The sequence below is a fragment of the Convolutriloba macropyga genome, chromosome 3, assembly GCF_964194025.1.
Source record: "Convolutriloba macropyga chromosome 3, txConMacr16.3, whole genome shotgun sequence".
NCBI classification, from domain to species: Eukaryota; Metazoa; Xenacoelomorpha; order Acoela; family Convolutidae; genus Convolutriloba; species Convolutriloba macropyga.
In genome coordinates this window covers 42,446,299-42,473,252 of record NC_134470.1, presented here as the reverse complement: position 1 = coordinate 42,473,252, position 26,954 = coordinate 42,446,299, and the positions used below count along the sequence as shown (strand labels likewise).

At 38.3% G+C, this 26,954-nt stretch overlaps 1 protein-coding gene across 2 annotated transcripts in view; it reads left to right on the top strand.

Moving 5' to 3' along the window:
• The window catches only part of LOC142336214 (uncharacterized), a 352,380-nt gene that overhangs the window by 275,451 nt on the left and 49,975 nt on the right, over nucleotides 1-26,954 (top strand). For both annotated transcript variants that reach the window (XM_075384882.1, XM_075384881.1), the window contains exons 10-11: nucleotides 12,900-13,054; nucleotides 24,343-24,451. In XM_075384882.1, the coding sequence (XP_075240997.1) occupies nucleotides 12,900-13,054; nucleotides 24,343-24,451 (264 nt within the window). The remainder of the gene's footprint in view (nucleotides 1-12,899; nucleotides 13,055-24,342; nucleotides 24,452-26,954) is intronic.

Genomic DNA, 26,954 nt, shown 5'->3' with positions numbered 1-26,954 from the left:
ATCGTTTGCCTTCTAGATAACCAGCAAAACCAATTGTGGTCCACTCGAGGAGTTAAGGAAATTGATTTACTGAAAAACAGGATAAATCTCGAAAGCTCGCAAAAGTTTGGGGGAATCAAAATCTTGGACTCAAGCAAAGCTAGGATCAACTTTTTGCATCTGATGAAAAAGATCAAAAGGATATCTGACGTCTGGCTCCGGGAAGGAGCTTTTTTTAAATGAATTAATGACAATCGAGTCATTAGAATTAATAGACTGTTCGACGGCGGTGTATTCGTAAATTACTCTTTTCAAAACGTCGAAGACTGGTTTTTCTATTCAAAATCTGTTATTGGCAGCGAGCAAGCAAAGGTTCCGGACATAAATGTGAACGTTTCAAAAGATTTAACTTTTCGGAGTGAACAAAGTGCGAACAAACTTTTAGTAAAATGAACTCTCCTCTAAATTGTAATATACGTCGAACTAATGCTCATAATTCAATGAATGCACTCCACGTTATTGTTAGGTCACTTTAAAATTTTTTGAGTCATTTGTGCTGAGTCTGGATTGTCAACCAGACTTCCTCTGCCTGACGGCGGAAATCTGTTTATCGGAAAACGATGAACAAGAAATTACTTTGTTAGTGGTAATAAATATTTGGAAAGAAGAAACCTCAATAAAAATGGCAGCGGAGTTATGATACAGTGCAACCAAAATTGCTCTAAAAGACAATCACTAAATAAGACTACATTTATTGACCCGCGTGATATCCGTGCATCGTTTGCAAATTATTTCCTTTGGAGAAAAAAATCATCTCAGTATGATTCATGAGTCTTTTCTTTTTTAACCATTAATCTGTGTTTTAGATATTCCCTTACTTACTGAATTTTGTCCAACAATAAACTTTAATCCATATTGTCCATTTTAATATTTTTCCTTTTATTTACACATTTCTCTGGTGAGTCACAACTTGTGAATAAACATTGTAATACGCTTTTTTAATAAGCAATTTAAGCTAAATTCAACCCCAAAACTTTTCCTCGCAACGAGGAACATGCTTTTGAATCCTCCATTTTTGACACTTCTCAACAAATACCCGACCAGGAAAAATTTGTCAAAAAACTTGGAAAATATTTCTCAGAACAAACCAACACAACTATTGCAACCAAGACACTTGACGTCCGTTCAGAACATAAACCACACCTATTCCCACGAAGTCTTTGAAAGGGCACGAGTTCAAACTTACTAATTGTCACGAAAACTGGCAATGAGTTCGCGCCCTCATTCCGAAAAAAACTTTAGTTAATCCGTTGAAGTATCCTGGGGAGGAAGGAAGGTATACACAATATCTCACACTCGCATGAATTGGTTGTCTTCTCACCTTTTCCCACCTCATTTCTTTCTAATTTCTTTATTCGCCGTCAAACCGAAATTCCCATTTTAACCAAACTTTGAACATTCTCCCTCACATCACTCGCATCAACAGTAATTGTCCCCCTTTGTACTGCCCATTCTTAAGCCCTTTTATTCACTTTCGGTTTAATAACTTTTTTGTCACCCCTTTACGCACGCCAAAACCGAATTTTTTACGCACGCTCCAAAAGTGAGCCCAACAACAATTTTATTCGAATCGTCCCGAGCCTCACAACCCGTTGTTAAAACAACGCTTAAGTAAACGTTAAAACAGCGTGCCCACGCAGCCGGCTAACACATCACATTGTGTTTTGCTGGAATAAAAACCAAATATCCTTCTCCAACTTACAGGCAGACGGGTGTGAGCCACTTTTAATTAAATCCATAAAATACTGCGGTATCCCCATGATACCAAAATCCCTCGAAGTCTGATAACTCCTACAAATCAGAAACAATTCTTCCTCGCAAGAAGTTTTCGAAATTCTGTCAGTACCAACAATCTCGATATGTGCTGCAGTCCACCATTTATTCCGCTGCACAATAGCATCCCTTCTTATTTTGCTGAAAACCGCAGGGACCACCAGACATCAGCCCCTCAACATAAAACGTCCACGCAATTAAATTATACAAATCAGCATACGACGCCAATTCTTGATTCAACGGACCTTGACCATTTCCCACCTTTAAACCACAAACATTCCTGAATAATTCGCCTTCGTCCCCACAACCATTCGAGCCCTATATTTATCCATTATCCAAATGCACGATTTCTTCTTTAGAATTCGCCAATGGTGTTAATGCTAGAGATTAACCTCTTACGTTGATTGTGTTTTACCGCTTTTTGTAAGTTGATTTGTTTCCAAAAGTTGTAACGAGAAAAGTCATGATGATGAAATATTGTAAAACCGGAAATGATATTCTTGCTTAAAATGTGTAACTTGAAACAAAACATGTGCAACCAAACTAATTGAAACTTAAAGCTAAGACTCAAGACAGATAACTACCTATCACCCTTCCCAATGCGGAAAAGCGGAGCCATGGCGTTATCATTTTGGCGCTCCTGGGAACTCGCCGTCAAACCTAAATTCCCATATTAACCAAACTTTGGACATTCTCCGTCACATCACTCGCATCAACAGTAATTGTCCCCCTTTGTACTGCCCATTCTTAAGCCTTTTTTTTCGCTTTCGGTTTAATAACTTTTTGTCACCCCTTTACGCACGCCAAAACCGACTTTTTCATGCACGCTCCAAAAGTTCGCCCAACAACATTTTTTTTCGAATCGTCCCGAGCCTCACAACCCGTTGTAAAAACAACGCTTCAGTAAACGTTAAAACAGCGTGTCCACACAAAGCCGGCTAACACATCACATTGTTTTTTGCTGGAATAAAAAACCAAATATCCTTCTCCAACTTACAGGCAGACGAGTGTGAGCCTCTTTTAATTAAATCCATAAAATGCTGTGGTATCCCCATGATACCAAAATGCCTCGAAGTCTGATAACCCCTACAAATCAGAAACAATTCTTCCCCGCAAGAAGTTTTCGAAATTCTGTCAGTACCAACACTCTCGATATGTGCTGCAGTCCACCATTTATTCCGCTGCACAATAGCATCCCTGCTTATGTTGCTGAAAACCGCAGGGACCACCAGACATCAGCCCCTCAACATAAAACGTCCACGCAATTGAATTATACAAATCAGCATACGACGCCAATTCTTGATTCAACGGACCTTGACCATTTCCCACCTTTAAACTACAAACATTCCTGAATAATTCGCTTTCGTCCCCACAACCATTCGGGCCCTATATTAATCCATTATCCAAATGCACGATTTCTTCTTTAGAATTCGCCAATGGTGTTAATGCTAGAGATTAACTTCTTACGTCGATTGTGTTTTACCGCCTTTTGTAAGTTGATTTGTTTCCAAAAGTTGTAACGAGAAAAGTCATGATGATGAAATGTTGTAAAACCGGAAATGATATTCTTGCTTAAAATGTGTAACTTGAAACAAAACATGTGCAACCAAATTAACTGAAACTTAAAACTAAGACTCAAGACAGATAACGACCTATCACCCTTCCCAATGCGGAACAGCGGAGCCATGGCGTTATCATTTTGGCGCTCCTGGGAACTCAGTGAGCGAACCCAGGATCTCTTGCTTAAGTTATTTTGATTGGTATGTGCTACATTAAGACATTGAGATGGACAAAAGAGATGGAAGAATGGAGTTGACCACCTTCAAATACTGAGGGCTGTAAACCAAATAAGGTTTTTTTGCTATTTCAGTGAATTGATATAGTAAATTTGGTTGTCCTTCGGGTCCTAAGTTCCCCAACCACCAGGGATAAGGAGTTATCTAAGTTTTGTCATTTCAATTGTTTGAAATTAGCTAAATACTGGATTTTTGAAACCTTATATTAGTCCTATTGTTCTGAGCTATTTGAGTCCTGTTGTCAACATTTCTTAATTGAAATAAACAACAGCGCGAAGTAGATTTTCTTGGTTATTTTTTGAACAAACGATTCAAAATAGAATTGTTTAGTAGCAACGGTTCGAAAAATAAAAATTAAACAACCACGCGTAGCTGATTTTCTTGGTTAGTTTTTGTTGAACATTTTCAAAAATGTTTAGTAGCAAGATACCTGTCCGGTGAAACACTTTACAAAGATTTCATCAACAAGCAAGACAACGAGGATGTCAGCCCACTCAGGCCAACCTGAGTCATCAGCAGCTGCACTCAACAGCCTCCTGTGTTCTGCCAGCAGAACCAGCTTGCAGTAGACCCCCACTACTGCCCTCCAACAGCCAGCCAGCCCACTCAGGCCAACCTGAGTCATCAGCAGCTGCATTCAACAGCCTCCAGTGTTCTGTCAGCAGAGCCAACTTGCAGTAGACCCCCACTAACTACTCTCCAACAGCCAGCCAGCCCATTCAGCACAACCTGAGTCATCATCAGCTGCATCCAACAGCCTCCAGTGTTCTGCCAGCAGAACCAGCCTGCAGTAGACCCCCACTATTGCCCTCCAACAGCCAACCAGCCCTCTCAGGCCAACCTGAGTCATCAGCAGCTGCACTCAACAGCCTCGAGTGTTCTGTCAGCAGAACCAACTTGCAGTAGACCCCCACTACTGCTCTCCAACAGCCAGCCAGCCCACTCGGGCCAACATGGGTCATCAGCAGCTGCACTCAACAGCCTCCAGTGTTCTGCCAGCAGAACCGCCTTGCAGTAGACCCCCACTACTGCCCTCCAACAGCCAGCCAGCCCACTCAGGCCAACCTGAGTCATCAGCAGCTGCACTCAACAGCCTCGAGTGTTCTGCCAGCAGAACCAACTTGCGTTAGACCCCCACTACTGCCCTCCAACAGCCAGCCAGCCCACTCAGGCCAACCGCAGTTATCAGCAGCTGCACTCAACAGCCTCCAGTGTTCTGCCAGCAGAACCAACTTGCAGTAGACCCCAACTACTGCCCTCCAACAGCCAGCCAGCCCACTCGGGCCAACCTGGGTCATCAGCAGCTGCACTCAACAGCCTCCAGTGTTCTGCCAGCAGAACCGCCTTGCAATAGACCCCCACTACTGCCCTCCAACAGCCAGCCAGCCCACTCCGGCCAGCCTGATTCTTCATCAGCTGCACTCAACGGCCTCGAGTGTTCTGCCAGCAGAACCGCCTTGCAGTAGACCCCCACTACTGTCCTCCAACAGCCAGCCAGCCCACTCAGGCCAACCTGAGTCATCAGCAGCTGCACTTAACAGCCTCCAATGCAGCCTGCTTGTTCGATCCATTAGGAGTCATTGCCCCATTATTGATTACACTCAATCATCTTTCAGGATACTTGGAAAGAAGGACTTGCATGGGATGATCTCCTGTCAGATGAGAAACAGAAATCAATAAAAACTTGGATAGAGCAATATCTAAATATTCCTGAAATAGCACTGCCATGATGTTTTGTTTCTCCGAACGAGCCATCTCCAATAAACCTGTTACATTGCTTCTGTGATGCCTCACAGCTGGCTTATGGAGCAGTCATATACGTCAGATTATCATTCAGCTTACACCATTTCAACTGGGTTTGTTATAGCTAGAGCTAAAGTTGCGCCATTAAAGCAAATCAGTATCCCGAAACTTGAATTGCAAGCAGCAGTGCTAGGATGGAGACTAATGCAATTCGTTTCCAAGCAGATAACGATACAAGTTACCTCAAGACACTTTGTGGAGCGACAGTGAAGCTGTCATTGCCTGGATCAAAAGCAAAGACAAAGTGAAAACCTTTATTGTAAATAGAGTACAAGAGATCGGCAACAACACGGACGTTTCAAAGTGGCAGCGCATCAGCAGAAAACTCAACCCCGCAGACCACGTCTCCCGTGGAATACCAGCTTGTGATATCAATGTGTTCTGGATAACGCCTCCAGCTTTCTTAAGTGATCTGGAAAGCCGTTGGAAGTAACAAGGAAAGCCTTGGGTAACAAGAAGACAAACGTCATATTGGAATCATCGATCGATGAATGTATTATTGATGTCAGCAGATTCTCAAAGTGGACGAAGTTAATGCGCTCTATGGCGTTCTGCCATAAGGTTCATAAAGAATCTCAGATCAAAACAAAGAGGCAAGCTAGAACTCGATGCGATAATGGTGCCCGAAATTATCTCTTCACAAAATCGCGAGAAAAGTCCTTCAGAGATGCCATCAAAGACATCAAACAACACAGGCTTTTGTCAAAGAAAGATCGTCTGCTCTGCTTGTCCCCTTTCTTTGAAAGTGGAGTTCTTCGCGTTGGTGGCAGAACAGAGTGAAGCTCGCTGCCTTTTGACGCCAACCACCCCATCATCCTGGACTCAATAGAGCACAACGTTCAATTATACACACTGAAATGCCACAAAATTTGTATGCACATTGGAGTTGGATACCCGCAACTACATACAACAGAGATGCCACATCCTTGGAATCAGAGCCTTCCTGAGAAGTTTGAACTTCAAATGTTTTGACTGTCGCCGCTTCCGAGCACAGGGACTACTGCAACCGATGGCACACCTGCCAAACATTCGTTTCCAGGAAACGCAGTCACCACTCGTCTTCATCAATGTCGGCGTGGACTACCTGGGACCGTTTGCCGTCGTTCATCGATATGCAGAAGTGAAAACATACATCTGCTAATTCACTTGTTTGGTCACAAGAGCAATTCACCTGGAAGTTGCAGAGGACCTTAGCACAGACAAGTGTTTGACAGCAATCCGACGCTTCTTTGCTCGACGCGGCCAACCGCGTTTGTTCTTGTCAGACAACGGATCCAACTTTCTGGTAGCAAGAAAGCAGATCAGACGAAGTCCACTGATGTTGGACCACGACTACATCAAAGGTCAGCTACTGAACCGGTCTGTCGAATGGAAGCTTAACCCCCCTTCTGCTCCTCACTTCGGTGGGGTGTGTGAGAGACTCGTTCAGTGTGTCAAACGAGCTCTTCTCTTGAACCTCGGTTCCGCGAAACTCACCCCAGATGTCTTCACCACGATCGTCAGCGAAGCCGAGTGTCTTGTCGACTCGCGTCCACTCACCCACGTCAGAAGCCACCACGAAGACGACAACACACTTACACCGAACCACTTATTGGTTGGAAGACCATTCTGCAATGTTCCTGGAACCGTTTTCAACGAGACACTTACGTTGAAGAATTCGCCATGGACACAGGTGAAGCAGAGACTTCAGCAGATTTGGAAGAGTCTGATAACCGAGTTTATTACTTCGCTGAACAAACGACAGAAGTGGACATCTCGTGAAGCAGCTTTGGAAGTGGGTGATGTATGGCTTTTTGAGGAGTTTACACCACGAGGAATGTGGCCGATGGGACGATTCACACGGACTTTCACCGGCCCCGACTACACAGCTAGGTCATGCAAGGTTAAGACCGCTTTAGGCAAATTAACTAGACCGGCAGTTAAACTTATGCATGTCTACCCCAAAACCACAACCAGCTTAGGGTTAGGTTTTGTGGGCCCAGTGGAGAAACTTCTTACGTTGATTGTTTTACCGCCTTTTGTAAGTTATTTGTTTCCAAAAGTTGTAACGAGAAAAGTCATGATGATGAAATGTTGTAAAACCGGAAATGACATTCTTGCTTAAAATGTGTAACTGGAAACAAAACATGTACAACCAAACCAATCCTATATATTATTTGTATGAATTTCTAAGGTACCATGTTTAACGAAGGGCGAAAAAGGATGTTTGAGAGCTCTCCAGGAGCATGTTTAAGAGCTCTTGAGCAGCATGGTAAAGAAGATATTGCGAGAGGTCGATGACCAAAAAAAGTCTCCTAAAAGGTCACTCTTCGAAAAAAGAGCAGATAGAAAGAGTCATTGACCGAAATGTGAAAAGAGTCAGTGACCGAAAAATCTCTCCACCTAGAGTGCCAATGCGTCGAAGATGTCAGAGATGCAAGATGAGTCAGTCACCGAAAAAGCGCCAGAGATGCAGGACAAATTAGTCACCGAAAAAGCGCAGATGCAAATTCAGTGAGAAATGGATGCAAAAAGATAAAAGTTGATTGCCCAAAAAGCCGAAATTTTCATTTCCTTCCCCTTAATTGATAGCTGCGATCGTGACAGCTGAGCGGAGCTATTACTGGTCTTCTATTGATTTTTTATTTTGTCGTCAAAAGTTTTGTTGTAATCAGGTGGGGTTATTCTCTCTTCAAATCTGCTTCTTGTTCATTCATTCCAGCATCTATCTATATATTAATTCTTACTCGAATGCTGTAACAACCTCGAGTTTTTAACGGTCCTTAAACATGCAGCCTAGCGTAATGCATGCTGTTTGAGACGCGCTAAATCGCCATTTTTAAGCTCCTACTTTGTTCACTTTCTGCACTCATAATGCGTGCCGCATAGCAAAAACAAGCGAGGCAATTAGCCACTAACCAAAAATTTGCTCATTAGAAAGGTGTGCGCATTAGGCATGCGAAATGGTGTGAGCATTAGGCATCGGAATCGTAGAGGATAAGAGCAATGGCTCTCAAGCGAGGTGCGGGTACTCGAGTCTAATTAAAGGCGGAAAAAGACGCATAATTTCCTGGACTACAAAATTGAGAAGTTGGCTTTCTGTTTTTTCGTTCTTTTTTGTTCCTTTTATTTCGTTCCTTTTCCTTTTTTCCTCTCCTTCTCTCCAATCTTTCTCTTTTGTCATAACTTGGCTCCTAATCTGCTCTTTTTAAACCAAAAGGTGGGTAATTGTATTTTTTCATCCACTCATGTCTTTCTTTCTTGCTTTCGTTTTCTTCCTCTTTAATTCGTGTCTTGAGTTTTTTCTATCTATTATCTTAAATTCAAGTCGCACTTGAGCGCAATTGTTTACACCGCTCCTATCTTCACATTTTTAACGATCCTTAAACATGCAGCCTTTAAGACCATGATAAAAGCTCGTGATCTGCAATTTTTTTTGTGCTCATCAAGCATGCAACTCAACAAAAAAGCGAGACAAAAAGCCTTTGACCGAAATTTTGCGAATGTAGCCAGTTCAATAGACTCGAGCAACAGGCATCGGTAGCCCAAGGGATTAGACTTATGACTGTGAGGCGAGGGGCTTGGGTTCGAGCCTGAGTAGTGGAGGAGCATGATGTATAATGTACTCGGATAAAAATTGGGGAGCTGGTTGGCTTTTCCTCCCTTCATTTCGTTGCTTTTATTTGTTACTTATACCTTCTTTTCGTTCTTTTTTCATTCCCTCATCTTTTCTTTCTCCTTTTCTTTCCCTCCTTCTCATTGTATTAAATTTCAGTCGCACTTGAGCGCAATGTTTATCGGCGCTCCTATCTTCACAAGTTTCAACGGTTCTTAAACATGCAGCATGCACCACCATGCTTAGACTCCTGATCAGCAAAATGTTGAGCTCATTAAGCATGCAGGTTAGCAAAAACGAGCGAGACAAAAAGCCATTGAGCAAAAATGTGCTGGTGTATAAAGTGCAATTGACAGCAGCAGGCATCGGCAGTGTAAGGTGTTTGACTTATGGCTTTTAAGCAATTGGCATGGGTCTCTCTCTCACTCTAGCTGTCTCTATCTCTTTCTGCATTTTTCTTTTCCTTTCTTTCTTTCTTTCTCACTCCTCTCTTTCTCTCTCTGTGTGTGTCTCTTCTCTTTCTTCATCTTTCGTCTTTATTGCTTTTTCCTTTTCTCACGTCATTTTTTTTCGCTCTTTCCTTCCTTTTTTCGCCTTTTCATTTTACTTGTCTTTCTTTTCTTACTTGTTTTTCTTTTCCGTCTTTTTCTGTTTTTTTGTTTGCTCCCGTTTTCGTTACTTGCATTAATACTTGCGTTTTTAGGCTCGCTATACTGCCATATTTTGCGCTCAGAAAGCATGCAGCAATTCAAAAATAAGCAGCCTAATCTGACTAAAAACATTTTGATATGGATGTGATTTGATGATTTAGATGTAAGCAATAGGCATCGGTAGCGTAAGTGATGGAACTATTGGCCGTTAATCGAGGGGTTTGAGTCCTGAGTCTGGCCGGAAAAAGACGCATTATTTACGGATCTGTAGCGAAAAGGATGAGACCGATGGCTGTTAAGAGAAGAGCAAGGGTTCGAGTTAAAGTAGGGATTGAAAAGGGTGCATAATTTTCAGATCAGAAGAAATGGGAAGTTGCTTTTCTGTTTCTCTTTTGCGTTCCTTTTCGCTCCTTTTGGGTTTTCTTTTCTCTTTTTTCCCTTTCTTGCCCTTTTGGGTTTTCTTTTCTCTTTTTTCCCTTTCTTGCCTTTTTTCTTTCTTGTCATATTTAAGCTCTTTATCTGCCCTGTTTTGCGCTGATTGAGAAAGCCCCATAGAAAGAATAAGAAAGCCAAAAAGCGATTGAACAAATTACTGCTGATGTTGAAAGAGGAAGACAAATGCAATAGGCATTGGCAGCGTAAGATATCAGAGCTATGACTGCTAATTAAGGGACATAGGATCATGCCCAAGTTGGTGCAGAAAATTGCTATTGTTTTTGTTGGCCCTAATTAGAAAAGGGGTAATTGTTGTTTATCATGCACTTCTCTCTATCTTTCCTTTTTCTTTCTGTTTAATTCTTATCTTTCTTTGTTAAATCGTTTTTCCTTTTCTATATATCTAATCTTTTAAATGTATGTGGCACTTGACTTTGAGTGCAATGGTTAATTGCGCTCCCATCTTACTTGCTCTAAGTGTCCTAAAAGCTGCAACCGAGCGTTACACATTCGCTTTGAGACGCGCTATACCATCATAATTGAACTTTTTAACATCATATAATTTTGCGCTCATTAAGCATGCTGCCTAAAAAATCGAGCCGAAACGCAATTGACTAAAATTTGGCTGCACATAGAAAGAGTAATGGACAAAACTAATACGCATTGGTAGCGTAAGGGATAAGACCAATGGCTGTAAGGCGAGGGGCATTGTTCCGCGCCCCAGTTGTTGCCGTAATTGGCTACTATTTTTTGCGCAAAATTAGTAATTTTTGCTTTTCGTTCTTTACTGTGTTTTTGGTTCATTCTGTAATCCATTCTCTTTACTCATATTTTATCTTCCTTTGTTATAATTGTCCTATTGTTATAATTGTTCTATACATTAATTATAATTTAAGTGATATCGAACTAGGTATAAGTTCCTAATCTTCGCGTGTTTTAACGCTCCTTAAACTTGAAACCTATCGTAGTACATGCGTGTTGAGACGCACTATGCAACAGTATAGAATATCTGCAAGTTCATAGCGCTCCTTAAATACAGCAAAGCCAAAATTGTCGCTTAACAAAAAGTTGGTGCTAAATAGATTAGTGGACGGAAAAGATACGCGTCGGTAGCGGAAGAGCGGAAGCGGTAAGAGCTGTGGCTGTTAAACGAGGGGCATGGGTTCGAGCATGAGACTTTAATTGTCTAAAGTTGAAACCTAATTTCTTTTAAACCTGTCAAGATATGATTTTGCTATGCCGTTGCGGGCCTGCTAGTTGAAACTTATTCCCAATGCGGAACAGCGGAGCCATGGCGTTATCAAATTACATGTTTGGCCGGCCGTTCTCCCCGCAATAAGGAATCCTGAACTGATAGTTAATCACAAACTTTTCAACGTTCATTCTCAATTTTCTAGTCTCCAAAGTCGGTTTATATTAACTATCAAGTTGATAAATATCACTGCAACAGATTGAACTCGTTGCACATAAATAAATCTGAATAACTTTTTTGAAAGATCAGTCAATGATGCTGTTCTGAATTTATGATCAGAACCCAATGCCACGCTAGGGAAATACTTTATTACTTCGTATTCAGTTACTCTGTCCCTTGCAAATGACATCATAACTTTCAATATGTTCCCGTTCTACTTAAATTCCACCGAGAAATGCGAATCCAATTCTAAAAGGAAACCAAAATGCAAAACTAATAATGAAATGGCAATAAACTTTTACCTCCTTTACTGAACTGGAAGCAAAACCGCAGCGCTCACAATTTCAGCTACATTTGCATTACAAAATGGTAGTATTTTTCGTAACCCACCCACCACTCCACTTCAATTTAAACTACAAAATGTCTCTACCCAAACGCTGCATCCTGAATTAATAAGGAAGCGCGTGTCCGTACGCAGAAGCGAGTATGCCAGGAAGCTTGAAGCAGCAGCGCGACGTCGTTTACACGGCTTCAGACTAAATCTGATACGAAACCTTGACGAAATAGTTTAATGTCTAAATCTAATTTTTTTGATGCATGTGTATTTTGCTTGCTACAGTCAACACGAACTTATTGACAAATTACGAGAGCTTGCAAAATCTGAACTTTCAACATTTCCAACAAGACAGATGTGGCTGCGGAATGGCAGAAAACTGACATCTAAATGGCCAACAAGAAATGTTGTTTTCCTCGGACAGCATACAGCAGTGGTACTCATCACCTGTACCTCCGCACAGTCATTACGGAGACAACAGCACTCAGACACAACAAGAAACAAGCAATTCACCTTCAACATTGATGATCTGGAATTTTTCGAATTAAAACTTAATACAAAAGAGCAACGAAATTGCTTTACTACATATACACATCCCCACTTTGTTTCTTGCTTTTCGTACAATTTGCTGTAACAACCCACTTGGCTCAGTTCATTAAGCAACCTGTCCCACAACCACAAGATAAAACGCCTCCGGTTTTTCTGAAGAGCAGTATTATTACAATGTTGAAATTTGATTGGCTGCAGTTTGAATGTCTCTCATATATACGTTTCATTACTCGTCCCTGCTTGCTGCAGTTCAGTCGCTTCGATAATATAAAAAAATGTATGCACAAAACAGAACGTTTTTTTTTACCGGACTTGCGCTGGGAATAGCACTTAGCAAAAGCCTTGATTGGAAATTTAAATGCGCTGATTACTTAAGTCTTCTAATAGCTTACTACTTAGCAAAAAACAGCGGCATAGCACCTTACAAAGACAGAATGACCAGAGAAATAAGGAGTGCTATCATAGTCAACAAAAGCAATTTTTCTTGTACTATAATGTTTTGTTCTGTGTTTAGCGGACACAATGCGCACTGACATCCAGCGATCGTGGGTGGAGAATGACGTGTTGATCATCTGCGCCACTATTGCTTTCGGAATGGGCATCGACAAACCAGATGTGAGGTTCGTGTTCCACTACAGCATGCCCAAGTCACTCGAGGGATACTACCAGGTGAAAAAAAACACCCTCACCCCTACCCCCCCCCCCCCCCCCCGCTCAGTTTACTGTTGTATGATTAAATGCTCTGTTAAGTTTCAATAATTAATATTTAATGTCAAAATTCCTGGGTTAACAGTTACATTGTTGACATTTAGTCAAATTGACCGTGCGTTCTGCTAGGTTCCGGTGTTCCTGGTTTTTTATAGCTGCGAAGCTGTAAGCTTAGCGTAGCTATATTGCGGTGCTCTTGGTTTTTACGACTCGAAGAGGAGTATTGGTTTTCTTAAGGTTTTTTTTTTTTTTACCGGAAGTACTATTTGTTCAGACGATGTTTTGACCTAAAAGAGAAAGCGAGAAAAATTGCAGTGTGAACTAATTTTTTCTGAGCGAGAGAATTTTTTTGATCATGCGCTGCGTTTAGTGAATGACTTTTTGACATTGAAAAGTAGTTTTTGACTGAATGGCACATATAGATAACGGTTTTTAGCCGTTTTTTCGTCTAAGTTGCCTAGTTTTTTTGCTTGTAATTTGGTTTTTTGTAGAAATAATTTTTAATTGATGCTATGTTGAAATGTAAACCCCGGAAATTGATAGCACAGTATTTTGCATAGCCTGAAATTGCGTTTCAAATGCGAAATTGGCACATATTTCTTGATTTTTTTAGTTAATTTTTGGCTTTGTTTCTATCAATTTCTTCATTTTTGGATTTTTTAGCTGTTTTTTGTCAAAAATCAGTTAATATGGCAACTTCCCTTTGATAATTCATATACTCAATGCCTCTTTCTACCTCGATGTAATTTTGTTTCATAAAATTGTACATTTGCTAATCCGATTTTCGTAGTTTTTTGGCAATTTTTTTCAGTTTTTTGTTTGTATTTTGCTTTTAATTACTAGAAATAGTGTTTTGGGGAACATGAGAGCCTTTAATTTTGTTTCAATAAAATTTCAATCTTTTTTTTGGTGTTAAGTTTTTGAAAAAAACAGATAAATTTTTTTCATAAATGCAGTCTTAAATATTTTTTGACCACTTTTTTTTGCAAAATGTTTCATTGTTTCGTATGTCTGAATTCTGCTTTTTCTTGTTTTATTCTGTTCAGCAAGTTGGATTTTGTCTCGAATGACTCGTCTTTTCTATGTCTCGAATGCTGATCAATGAAATGTACTCGTTTTTCTTGATTTTTTTAAATTTGATTTTTAACTTTCAAAAATCAAGAAATTGGTCTTTTTGTTATGGTGTTCCTAACATTGTGTCCATATTCTTTACATTCTCGTTTGTTTCATTCTAGTTTTGTCCTGGCACCTACTTTTTTATTCGTTATATTGATTTTTTCAGTTGTTAAAAAATTGAATGAATTCAGCTTTTTCTTAGATCTTGGTTTCTTCGGTTTGCAATTGATTTATTTCAAAATAAGGCAGTACTGGGACTTTGCTAGAAAGTCTTTTCCAACATTTCTACTTATTACTATTCATTGCAATTTTTTTCCGGGCTCGGTATTGTTTTTAGAGGATTTTCTGCCTTTGAATAATATTCTGTTGCTTTTGTTTTTCTGATTAATTTAATTTTTGAATTAGCATGAAATCATGTTGTCTAGGATATATACAACAAGGAAGAATTCTGTATTATTTTTATCTTAATTGCCGTGATTAGAAATCTTATTGTAGTGGTTCTCTGATTCTTAAGTTTGAGCACTCTTTTTTCAATAATTTTGACTTTCCTGTTTTTTTTGAAAAGTTTTTATCTGCCGTTTGCTTTTGCGATCTTTTTGAGATTATAATCATTAATTATCTGAGGGCAATTGATGGCGCTCTCAGCTTTGTCAGGCTATCAGTTTTTTGACCATCCTAAAAATTTCAGACTGTTTTAACGTTGCCAATCGTTTTCAATAATAAAATTTTGCTGCATTTTCTTTCTCTTGGTGACAGTGGTTTAAATTTCACCGATTTTTAGATCAGACCCGAGGAGGTAATGAGTTAATGGTTTAATACAAAAGGTAATGGTTTCAGCTTTTCGTGAAGTTTTGGTGCTTCGAGTCGCTTCCGGAATTCTTCCGGCTATGTTTTTTGTTTCATCGTCTGACGCTCTTTTTTCGTTTTACATTTGTTCACACAGCAAAGCTGAAAAAGTCAAATTTTCTGAATGACTTCTTCCTCTCACTAACAGCATTTGCGCGCGTGACGTCATTTCTCACTCGCTTTAGCCAAAGTTTTTTGGTTATTTGCGTGATTAGATTTTGATCATACGTGACTTACCTCACTCAATAAAATGACTTTTGCACTTTAAAAACTTAAGTTTAATTTGAATTTGTTTAAGGTCAAAGGAACTCCTATGTTTAGTAAAGGTCCCTAAAAAGAGGCTTCTGAATTTTAACAAGCTTTAGTAATTTATCGCTGAATGTTTTTTGGCCTAGTTTTTTTGAGCGGCGTCGATTTTTTTTTTTCAATTTAGATCTGTATCTGTTTCTATCTCTATTATATGGCACGCAGGTCTATTCTTTCGCAGCTATTCCGGCAATCTGCCGGCTATGTTTTTAGAATTAAAAGAATTTGAATTTTATCGGGGCACTCTTTTTTATGACTCGAGGAGTATAGGTGGAGCGTCTTTTTTACGAATCGAAAAGAGCATTGGTGGAGCGCCTTTTTACAATCAAAAGAATTTTGGTTGTGTGGGTTCTGTCTTTTTACGACTCGAAGAGGAGCATTGGAGAAGTCCTTTTCACAATTCAAAGAATTTAAATTGTATTGGGGCGCCGTCTTTTTTACGACGCGAAAGGGGAGTATTGGTAGAGCGTCTTTTTTAATCGGAAATTTTTCCGGGAGGGTATTTGAAACGGAAAGTGAAATGCGTGAGAACGAAGTGTTTAGGTCAAATTGCTGAAGAGAAGAGAGAGAGAGAGAGAGAGAGAGCGCAATTATTTGTTCATGTCGCTTTTTTAGAGAGAGGGAGAAAGAGCGAGCGAGAAAAGTAGGTGTGAAAAATTTTTCACTATGCGAGAGAACTATTTTGTTCATGTGCGGCTTTTTCAAACCAGTTTTTTTAATAGCCGCACAGCGATAGCTGGAGCTATTATTGGTCTTCTCTTGGTTTTTTTAAATTTCGTCGTCAGGATTTTTGTTACGACCATATGACGTCACCACCACTTCAAATCTGCTTTTTGTTCATTCGATCATGCAATTTCAACTGAAGTGCGTGCGTGACGTCATTTTTCGCTCTTAGTGGGGCGCATTTTTTGTTCATTTGTGTGATTAACTTTGTGTTCACAATTGACTCACCTCACTCTCAAAAATTACTGCCTCACTTTGAAATTAACTTTTATTTACTTTACTTCCAAGAGATAAGATCAAATGGGTGTGTGTCACTCTAAATGGAGGTTACTTGAGAGCAGCTACTAGAGGCAGCAAAAACTTATACAGATTTTTAATCAAAATATAACATCAGCCTTCAATGAAAAGACGAATTTTTTTGGTCTGTCTTTTTACTGTTTTCTTTGAGACTGCAGATCTACGAAAGTATTGCGGCTGTTTTCTGGCAATCTGCCAGCTATGTTTGTTTAATAGCCGCACAGCGACAGCTGCGGCTATTATTGGCCTTCTCTTGTTTTTTTTCGTCAAGATTTTTGTTGCGACCATTTGAAGTCACAACCAATTCAAATCTGCTTTTTGTTCATTCGTTCATGCAATTTCAACTTAATTGGGTGCGTGATCGTTTTTCACTCTCTGCGAGGTTTTTGTTCATCCGCGTGATAAAGTTTTTGGTCACACGTGACAATTCAGAGAGGTCAAGTGGATATGTGACTCTAATTGAAGGTTATTTGAGAGCAGTTATTAGAAGCAGCAATAAGTTAAACATATTCTTAATCACAATATAACGTCTCAGCATTCAATAAGAAATTTCTTTTCTGGTCTGTCTATTTTTTCTTTTTGAGACTGTAGGTCTACGAAGCTATTGCGGCTACTCCCTGGCCAGCTGTGTTTATTAAACTTCTACCAGGTGTTGGGTGCTTGAATGTTGAAGCAGAATGTCACTTTTTTTCTGAATGTAAGTGTTTGGGGGAAGCTTTTTAGCATTTTATGTATAATTTTGTTCGAGAATTTTGTAGAGATTCTTTGAGTTTGTCCTTCACTTCTCCTTTCTTTGGGTTTTCTCAATATGGCCTACAGTTGTTGATTTTCTGTCAATGAGCGATCGTGTAATTAATAATAAAAAATCAACCGCCCTGAAGGTCTTTTGCCTATAGTTTTTGACTGTTAATTTTCATGTTAATTTTTTGTGTTACTTTCACAATGTCAGTACAACGAAGTTGGAATAGCATCAGGTTAGTGGGATCACTCTTCTACTTCGGGTCTTTTCCGGAATTCTTCCAATTATCTTTTTTAAGATCTCTTCGCGTTTCATGATTTTTGAAGTGAATTTGAAGCGGTGATTTTGCGGCGTGAAATTTTTGCATTCTATTTTTCAAATAGAGTGAGAAAACGGTGTATGTGCAAAAAATTGCTTTCTCGCTAGTGGTTTATTGTTCACATGGTATTTTAGCTGTGCTTTTTACTGTTTTTATAGCTGCGAAGCTGAAAGCTGAGCGAAGCTATATTGCAGTGCTCTTGGTTTTTTGTTTCGTCGTCTGACGCCTTTTTTTCGTTTTACATTTGTTCACACAGCAAAGCTGAAAAAGCCGAATTTTCTAAATGACTTCTTCCTCACTAACGGCATTTGCGCGCGTGACGTCATTTCTCACTCGCTTTAGCAAAAGTTTTTAGGTTATTTGCGTGATTAGATTTTGATCATACGTGACTTACCTCACTCAATAAATTGACTTTTGCACTTTAAAACTTAAGTTTAATTTGAATTTGTTTAAGGTCAAAGGAACTCATTTATGCAGTAAAGGTCCCTAATAAGAGGCTTCTGCGGAATGAATTTTAACAAGCTTTATTAATTTATCGCTGAATGTTTTTTACCTAGTTTATTGAGCGGTGTCGATTTGTTTTTCAGTTAAGATCTGTATCTGTTTCAATCTCTAGTATATGGCACGCAGGTCTATTCTTTCGCAGCTATTCCGGCAGTCTGCCGGCTATGTTTGGAGTTTTTGATACTTTTTTCTAAATGGTTTCTCCATACAAGCCATAGTCAATTCTAGGTCATTTCTTGCTTAGTCAGTGAAAATTCTTTGAATTGTAGCTCATGACTTGTCCTGCTATGTTCTTTTTCATCACTTTAAATTGAGTGATTTTGAAGCAGTAAATGAAACTCGTGATAAATTTTTGAAGTTTGGGTTCTGAACAAATTTGAAAAGTAAATCTAAAGAGTTTTTTTTTCATACGCTGTTTTGTTGAGGGAGCGAGGAACTGGGAGTGAAAAAAACTTCTGTAGGCGAGCGAGGTTTTTGTAAAAAAGTGATTACAAGTTTATTGGTATTAAACGTTTTTTGTTGAAAAGTGAGGATTGGGAAATTTTAAATTATCTTTTATTTTTGCAGTCTTTCTAATCTTGGATTCTAATTTTAGATTTTTCAGCATTTTAATACTTTATTTGCACCAATAATTTTCTTAGCTCTATGTACTCTCGTAATATCAACCATTCCTAAAGGTTTGTTAGATCTATTTCAAGTTTTTCTTGAATGCTTTTTGTTTTGTTCAAGTTTTCCAGCATTTGGGGATGTTTATGATTCAAGTTATTTCTTTTTGGGCTTCATCAATTTTTTACTTAGGTAGTTTCTGGAGTTCTTCTGGCTATCTCTTTCTTAAGATTTGTTCACAGATTTCCATGGTTTTTGAAGTGAAATCAGATTTTGAAGTGATTTTTGGCCACGCCAAAGCAGTAAATGAAGCGAAAAAGCGAGGTGTTGTGCGGCGTGAAATTTTATTGTTCTTATTTTAAAGTTGATTGAGAAAACGGTGTTTGAACAAAAATTAGCTTTCTCGCTAGTGTTGTTCACATGTGCGGCATTTTTACTTCGATTAATTGCTCTTGAACGCACTTCATAGCAATTATTGTAAACGTGTGTGTCTTTTTTTTATGCAAATCTTTCGCTTGACAATTTTGCGCTTTTCTTCTTGAATATTCTTTGACTTCTCAAGTGACTTTTTCACGCTTTCGTTCATCATTTTTGAGTGATCTCTAGTGCTCCGAAGTAGTTTCTAATATAAAATCGGCTGCAGCGTAGAAATATTAACTGACTGGTAGCGCAGTGGTTAGTGCGTGTGGCCATGGATCGAGAGGTTAGTTGTTCGAATCCCGGTGGGGTCAAAGATTTTTGCACCCATAAAAAAATTGATCTAGGCTACTGCCCCGATGAATTAAATTGCCTCGCCTATCGTTCAAGAGCAATTCTTCCGACATTTGTCGGTTTATGTTTTTAATTTCAAGTTTTTTGATCGTATTTTTCTATGTGTTTTTCCTTATCTAGTTATATTCTATTCTAGCTCTAGTTTTTGCTTCGTCAATGAAACTTTTTTGAATTGCGGGTCAGGACTGGTCCTGGTATGTTTTTTTAAGATATGTTTACACATTTTTCTTTTGAGCTTTCAAAGCGGGATGAACAGTTAACGCTCAGTGGGCATTAGGTTTCCTTAGAAGCTCTAAGCTGGTTTTAGTTGTCTTTCTGGTGCTTGAACTGTAGAGCCTGCTGCGAAGGCCTAAAGTCAGGATCAAAAGGTCATTTTTTCAGTTTTCGAGACCAAAATGCTTCTTTTTTCGCTTTGTTGTAATTTTTATCTGTTTTTGTTAGTTTTTCTTTAGGGGTCAGTGAAACTTTATCATGGCTAGACGATGGGTTACTGAAGTTTTATAAGACATTGAAAAAGTGTCGCTAGAATGTTGTAGGGACAACTGTTTGATTATGAAGATAATAGTATCACGAGTTTCCAAATATAAGTTTCATAAATTTCTAGATACGTGTAATTTCGAGCTTTTAAATTTAGAGGCCAATGAAACATTTTAAGGAATGAAATCATGCTATTGAATGGTTAACAGGTCCGAAACACTTCAAAACGTGTGCTCAGGTTAATGGATATATTGAAATTAATGAAATTTGGCTTTCAGGATTTGATTAACGATTTGTTGTAGTTTCAATATATTTAGTTTAATCTAAATTTACGAGAATCTGTTTGGTTGGCCTTATTCAGTCTGTCGGGCAGCTTTAGTAAATTTAGTTTTTTTTCAATCAATTCTTTGGATTGTATTTCAGGACTTGCCCTTGGTTTTTTTCATCGATAGGTTTGTGGAGTGTATTAAAAGTAGGATGTAAAAGTCAATGCCGCAGGTAAAAACTAAGTGTTTAGGTCAAGTGGCTGAATAAATTAAAGAGAACAGAGAGTGATTTTTTTCTTCATATCGCGTTTTTCAGAGAGCGAAAAAAGTAGTAAAAAAATTTTGCTAAGCGAGCGAAATATATGGATCGCGTGGGACTTTTTCGATTAAGTTTTCATAGTTTTAATTTTACTTTTCTCGGTGAAGTGGATTTTCTAAATCGTATTGGCAATATTTTGATCATCTCAATCATAACGAGTGTTTTATATGCAATCTTGAGTTATTTCTGCGATTTCGCCGTGTTGGAGGCGTTTAAAACGGTTTTGTGCTCTTTTTTCATGTTTCCAATGCGAGGGATTTCATTTTTGGGTTGAAATTACCTTTTATGACGGCCCTCGTGTCCTACTGATAAAATCAATATCAGTTTAATTTCGTTTTAATATACGTAATTAGGCTAAATATAATGATTTTTTCGCTTTATTTTTCTGTTTTGAAGGTTTTCACATTTACAGATCATTTTTCTATGTTTCACTGTTTACTCAGATTTGATGACAGGTTAGTGGTTACTAAGGGGAAATAATTAAAGATTCGATAGCACATATTTTCATATTAATAAATTCTGCAGCTTTTGTAATATTTAGTTCTTTCTCATGTTTTATGTGTTTTACAGTGCGTTTGGGTGTCGCCTAGGTGCTTAATAAATCAGCAAGAACTGGTTTTTAAACTTTTTGAGAGTAGTTATTGAGGTTATGCAATTTTGATTGATTATTGAAAAGATTATTGAACCTTTTCTTTTTGCTCAATTTTTCTTTTTTGGGATATTCAAGTGTTAATCTAAAGAAATTACACCAGACACTTCTGTGATATACAATGCTTCAAATTGAATGGTATAATGAAATTAATAGTTTTGTAAGTTGGTGGTTGGCTACTGTAAAGTAATATTTGTTAATAGCCGGGTCAGCAATTCCAGGCGGCTATTATTGCGCTCCTAATTTTTTTTTACTTCGTCTAACAGATTTTTGTTTCGTCTTACCCTGACTTCTTAGAATTGACTTTTTCAATGACTTCAGTGACTTCTACTGCTTTGCAGTTAAGTTTGTGTTCGTGATGTCATTTCTGCTTTTATGTCAATTGCGTGACCTACCTCACTCAAAAAAATGACTTCTGAACTCACTTATAGAACTTTAAATTTCATGAACATATACTAATTAAAGGTCAATAGTGTGCGTCTAAGTAGTGCCAAACTTATATGCCCTAATTCCTGAGTAGTAGAGTCTTGAGTTTTAATATCGAATATTAATTTTGAAAAAAGTCCATTAGTGCCTTTTCCTTGTAGAGCAAATGTGTCTCATAAAACTACCGTCCGAATCTAACCCAAAAAGTCTAGTCGTCTATTAAAAAGCTTGTGGTCGATCTGTCAATCTTATTTCTTTCGTTGTTTCAATTCATGGTTGGCCAGAAGCGTCTATCGCGGCTATTTACAGGCAATCTGCCGGCAATGTTTTTGAGTCAATTCCGGAGTCTTTTTGCCATGTTTTATCTATACTTTTCGAGTGTATTTAGAACAAGATGTAAAGGTCAAATTCCTTACATGAAAACTAAGTTCTTATGGCAAACGACTAAATGAATTGAAGAGTAGAGAGAGAAAAAAGTAGGTGAAGGAGATTTGCAAAGCGAGCAAATTTTTGATCACGTGCGGCTTCTTCGAAGAAGTTTCTTAGGTTAACTTTGCTTTTTTTGTTGGTGGTTGTTCCAAAACATATTAACAGTTAATTGTTTGTTTGGGAGTTTTTTCGACCATCTCGTTGATTTTTTTAAAGTTTTATATGCAATCTTGATCTATTAATTGTAATTTTGCCTTTTCGAACGCTTTTTTAACGGATTTTGTGATTTTTTCATGCTTTTAGTGTCTGCGATGTTTTTTTGTTTGAAATTCGTTTTTATATTGGTATTCGAGGTATTTTCTCTTTATTTTAATTTTAAATTTGTTGTAGAATACGGGCTAATTTTCATTTATTATGCTTATTTTTCTGTTTTTGATGTTGTTTTTACCTAATTACTGTTTTTTTCCGAATTTCAGATTATTTTTCTTGTTCAATTGATCAAGGGGTGCTGTCCAGGGTTATGGCTAATAAGTGAGAACAAGTAATAGTTTCACAGCGCATGTAGTAATTTCTGCAGTTTTGTAGTTCTTGCTCAAGTGTTTTCCAATACGTCTAGATGTCGCGTGGATGCTCAAGGAATAAGCAAGAACTGTGTCAAGAAACGTGCATTGTCTCAGTGTCTGCGATGATTTTTTGTTGAATGTCGTTTTAATATTTGTTCTCGTGGCCTTTTTATTTCGTTATTATAATTTTAAATTTGTTCTTTGTACAATACAGGCTAAATGTCAGCAATTTTTTGCTTATTTTTGTTTTTGATGTTTTCACCTAATTACTGTTTTTTCCCGAATATAGATTATTTTTTTGTTCAATTGATCAATAAGGGGCGCTGTTACGGTTATGACTACTAAGTGAGAATAAGTTATAGTTTCACAGCACATGTAATAATTTAATCAATTCTGCAGTTTTTGTGGTTTTCTTGCTCAAGTGTCTTCCAATACGTCTGGGTGTCGCGTGGATGCTCAAGGATTAAGCAGGAACTCTGGCGTGAAACGTGCATTGTCTCTTGAAATAATATTTTTGTAATATTGTAACAATTGCTAATCTAACATAATACCTGTAAATTACACTGCCTGCAACTTTACACAAGACTGTAAATAATCAGGTAGTTCAGTGTTTCCTTTTTTATGTCTTAAATTGTGGAGAACATATGTTGAGGTTTCTGATACTTTGTTCCTAAGTTTTCTTTTTGCTCGGTTTTTCCAATTTTTGAAATATATCGCCGGTTACTTTTTTTTCTAACAGAAGCAGCTTTGTTTAACAAAAATTATGCATATTAACAGTCTCTTATTGAAGACAGTTTTTTCAAATTTGAGTATTATGATGGAGCAATTAGATTTTTGGTTTAATTGGTGCGCTAGTGCGTAAGTTAAGTTTTGCTTCGGGTCGATTCCGGAGCCTTCGGGCTATGTTTTTTTCAAGATCTGTTCACACTATTTCGCGATTTTTGAAATCAAGTTTGTTACGATTTTGATTACGCCAAAGCAGCATCGCGGCGTTAGTTTTGTCACTCCAATGCTAAAGTGGGGTGAGAAAACGGTATTTGAAGAAGTGTTTGGCTTTTAGAGCTAATTTTTGCTCACATGGGGGCAATTTGAGCTTTTTAAGCAATTTGTTGTTCTTTAAAGTCGCTTCCAAGTCAGTTCATTGTTTAGTTTTTTGGTTTTGCAATGAAACTTCTTTGAATTGTTTCATGACTTTTCATGCTATGTTTTTCGTCGTCTGACACTCTGTTTTCGTTTTACATTTTTACACACTGCAAAGATGAGAAAGACGATTTTTCTGATTGATTTCTTCCTCTCACTAACGGTATTTGCGCGCGACTCTCTCTCTTTCTCTCTCTCTCTCTCTCTCTCTCTCTCTATCTCTCTCTAGCTAACGCTTTTAGGTTTGCGTCATCAGATTTTTATCATACGTGACTTACCTCACTCAATGAAATCACCTTTGTACTTTAAAACTGATGTTAAATTTGAATTAGTTTAACACCAAAGGAACTCGTGTAATAAAGGCCCTTAATAAAAAGGCGTCTATAGATTGAATTTTAACAATTCTTAATAATGAATCGCTGAATGTTTTTACATTGTTTTTTTTTAGCGCCATCGATAACTTTTTCAGCTTGTCTTCACGTCAAGCAAGTCTATCGCAGCTATGCCGAGTGTGTTTTAATGAATCCGGGCCTACCAAAACCAATTGAAGATCTATCCGCTTTGCTTAGTTATCGGGATGGTCTCAACTGTTTTATTTATTACATTATAGTCTGGGTTAAAATCAATGAAATATCAATGAAAGCTAGTTCAAAATTGTAGTTTAAGAGGCGTCAAAAGAGCGCTTGAGCCTAAATATGTAAACTACATCTTTGTGTAAATCAATGGAGGATAGATGTGTCTATTGCTTTTTAGGAGAGTGGCAGAGCTGGGAGAGACGGGATGAAGAGTGTGTGCTGTCTCTACTACTCATCTGCTGACTTCACTCGCCTTTGCAACCTCATACATTCTGACAAGTCCCCAGGTACCACCATGCTAACGTGAAAACGGTTACAAATCCAGTGAAAAAGTCATTCAAGATTGTAATTAATAACCGCACAGCGATAGCTGGGTCTATTATTGGCCTTCTCTTAGTTTTTACGACTCAATGAGGAGTATTGGTTTTCTTAATGTTTTTTAACAGGAAGTACTATTTGTTCAAACAGCATTTTGACCTAAAAGCGAAAGTGAGTAAAACTCTCGTGCGAACTAATTCCTTCTGGGCGAGAGAAGTTATTAATTGCTCTCAAACGAAGTTTGTAGCAATTATATTAGTCCTGTTGGTCTTTTTTTTTTATGCGATTTTTCGCTTGACCGATTTTTCGTCTGACGCTTTTGACTTTTCGTCCTCAAAAACGGGATAAACAGGTAGCGCCCAGCGGGCATTAAGTGCTCTTAGAGCCTTTCAGCTCTGTTTCAGTTCAAATTGTTTTGGAGACTTATACTTATACTTATGGTGTGAAGGGCGGTTCTGAGAGGTTGAGAACCCCCCCCCCCCCCCCCCGTTGACCCCCATCCCCACCGCGCTGTTGCCCCCCCCCCAACCCAGTGTTGCCCCCATCAGCCCCCAGTGCACCCCCCCCCCCCGTGGCTAGCTACTGACGAAGCCAACCGCTCGCCGGTCGTTTGAGAGCAATTCGCCCGACGTTAGTCGGTTATGTTTTGATCATGTGCTGCGTTGAATGATTGACTTTTCGACTTTGAAAAGTGTTTCTGAGAGAGTGGCGCATATAGATGACAATTTTTAGCCGTGTTTAATTGCTCTCAAACGAAGTTTGTAGCAATTATATTAGTCCTGTTGGTCTTTTTTATGCGATTTTTCTCTTGACCGATTTTTCGTCTGACCCATTTGACTTTTCGTCCTTAAAAACGGGATAGACAGGTAGCGCGCACCGGGCATTTAGTTTAATTTGAGGCCCTTAGCTGCGTTTAGTAATCCTTCAAATGGTTAGTGTGGTGAAGCTACTGGGAAGGCCGTACTTTAAGATTAAAAAGTCGTTTTTGAGCCCAAAATTTTTAGTGTTTTTTCGTCATTTTTCGAATTTATCTAATTGAAGATAAAGGTAAAGGTCTTTTGCAAGACATAAGTGCTGTTATGACCACTTAAACAGCTACATGTTTTGGTATTGCAAACAGCTATTGCAAACAAAAACACGCAATTTTATACTAATTTTCACAATTTTTAAGTTTTTTGAAAATTTCTCATTTTTTGAGTTTTTAGCCCTGGATGTCAGGGAACATCCTCTGGGCTTACTGCATAGATGGTAATGGAAGGTTTTCGACATTTTAACATTACTTTTTTTCTTTTTTAATTTGACAAAACGCCCAATTTTTTTTTAATTGTTTTTTGTCATTATTCAAGTTTTTCCAGGCCCAGGGGCCAGAAAACCTTCTCAAGCGTTTTATAATAAGTTAGAAAACTTGCAATATTTTTCATAGCCGCATAGCGATAGCTGAGGCTATTATTGGCCTTCTCTTGGTTTTTTTTTATTTCGTCATCATGATTTTTGTTACGACCATATGACGTAACAGCCATTTTTTGTTCATTCGTTCATGCAATTTCAACTGAATTGCATGTGTGACGTCATTGTTCGCTCTTAGTGGAGCGAGTTTTTTTGTTCATGCGCGTGATTAAATTTTTGGTCACACTTGACTTAACTCACTCTCAAAAATGACTTCCTCACTTTGAAATTGACTTTTATTTACTTTAATTCAAAGAGATAAGGTCAAATGGTTGTGTGTCACTCTAAATGAAGGTTATTTGAGATCAGCTAATAGAGGCAGCAATAACTTATACAGATTTTTAATCAAAATATATCAGATCAGCCTTCAATGAAAAGACAAATTTTTTTGGTCTGTCTTTTTTACTGTTTTTTTTAGACTGCCGATCTACGAATCTATTGCGGCTATTTTCTGGCAATCTGCCAGCTATGTTTTTTTCTTTTTCAGGCTTCTCCTGCCTGAGGAGCCACGGAACCTCTTCTAGAGTTTGGCAATGGGTTACTGCATAGTTTCTATATGTAACGGATGATTTTGAAGATTTTAATATCACGAATTTTAGCGTTTCTTTGACAAACTTGTAGTTTTTTTCAATTTTTGTTATGTATTGTCATTATTCAGGTTTTTTTCATCCTCTGGGGTCAGAAAACCTCCTTTTGGGTTTGATAATAAGTTATTGGAAAAATTTTTGGCCATGGAATAGTTGTAAGTTTTTTAATATCACAAATCTGAGCAGTTTTTTTTTAAAAAAACTTGCAATTTTTTTCAAGTGTTTTGAAATTTTTTGTCATTTTTTAGATTTCTCCAGCCTAAAGATTTAAGGATTCTCCCCTAGGGTTTGATAATAGCGTATTGCATTTTTTCTAGATGTAATTAAATGATTTTGAGTATGCGATTCACAGAAACTTAAACTTATGGTGTGAAGGGCGGTTTAGAAATTGACACCCACCCTCCCCAACCCCGACAACAACCTGTCCCCTCATATCGGC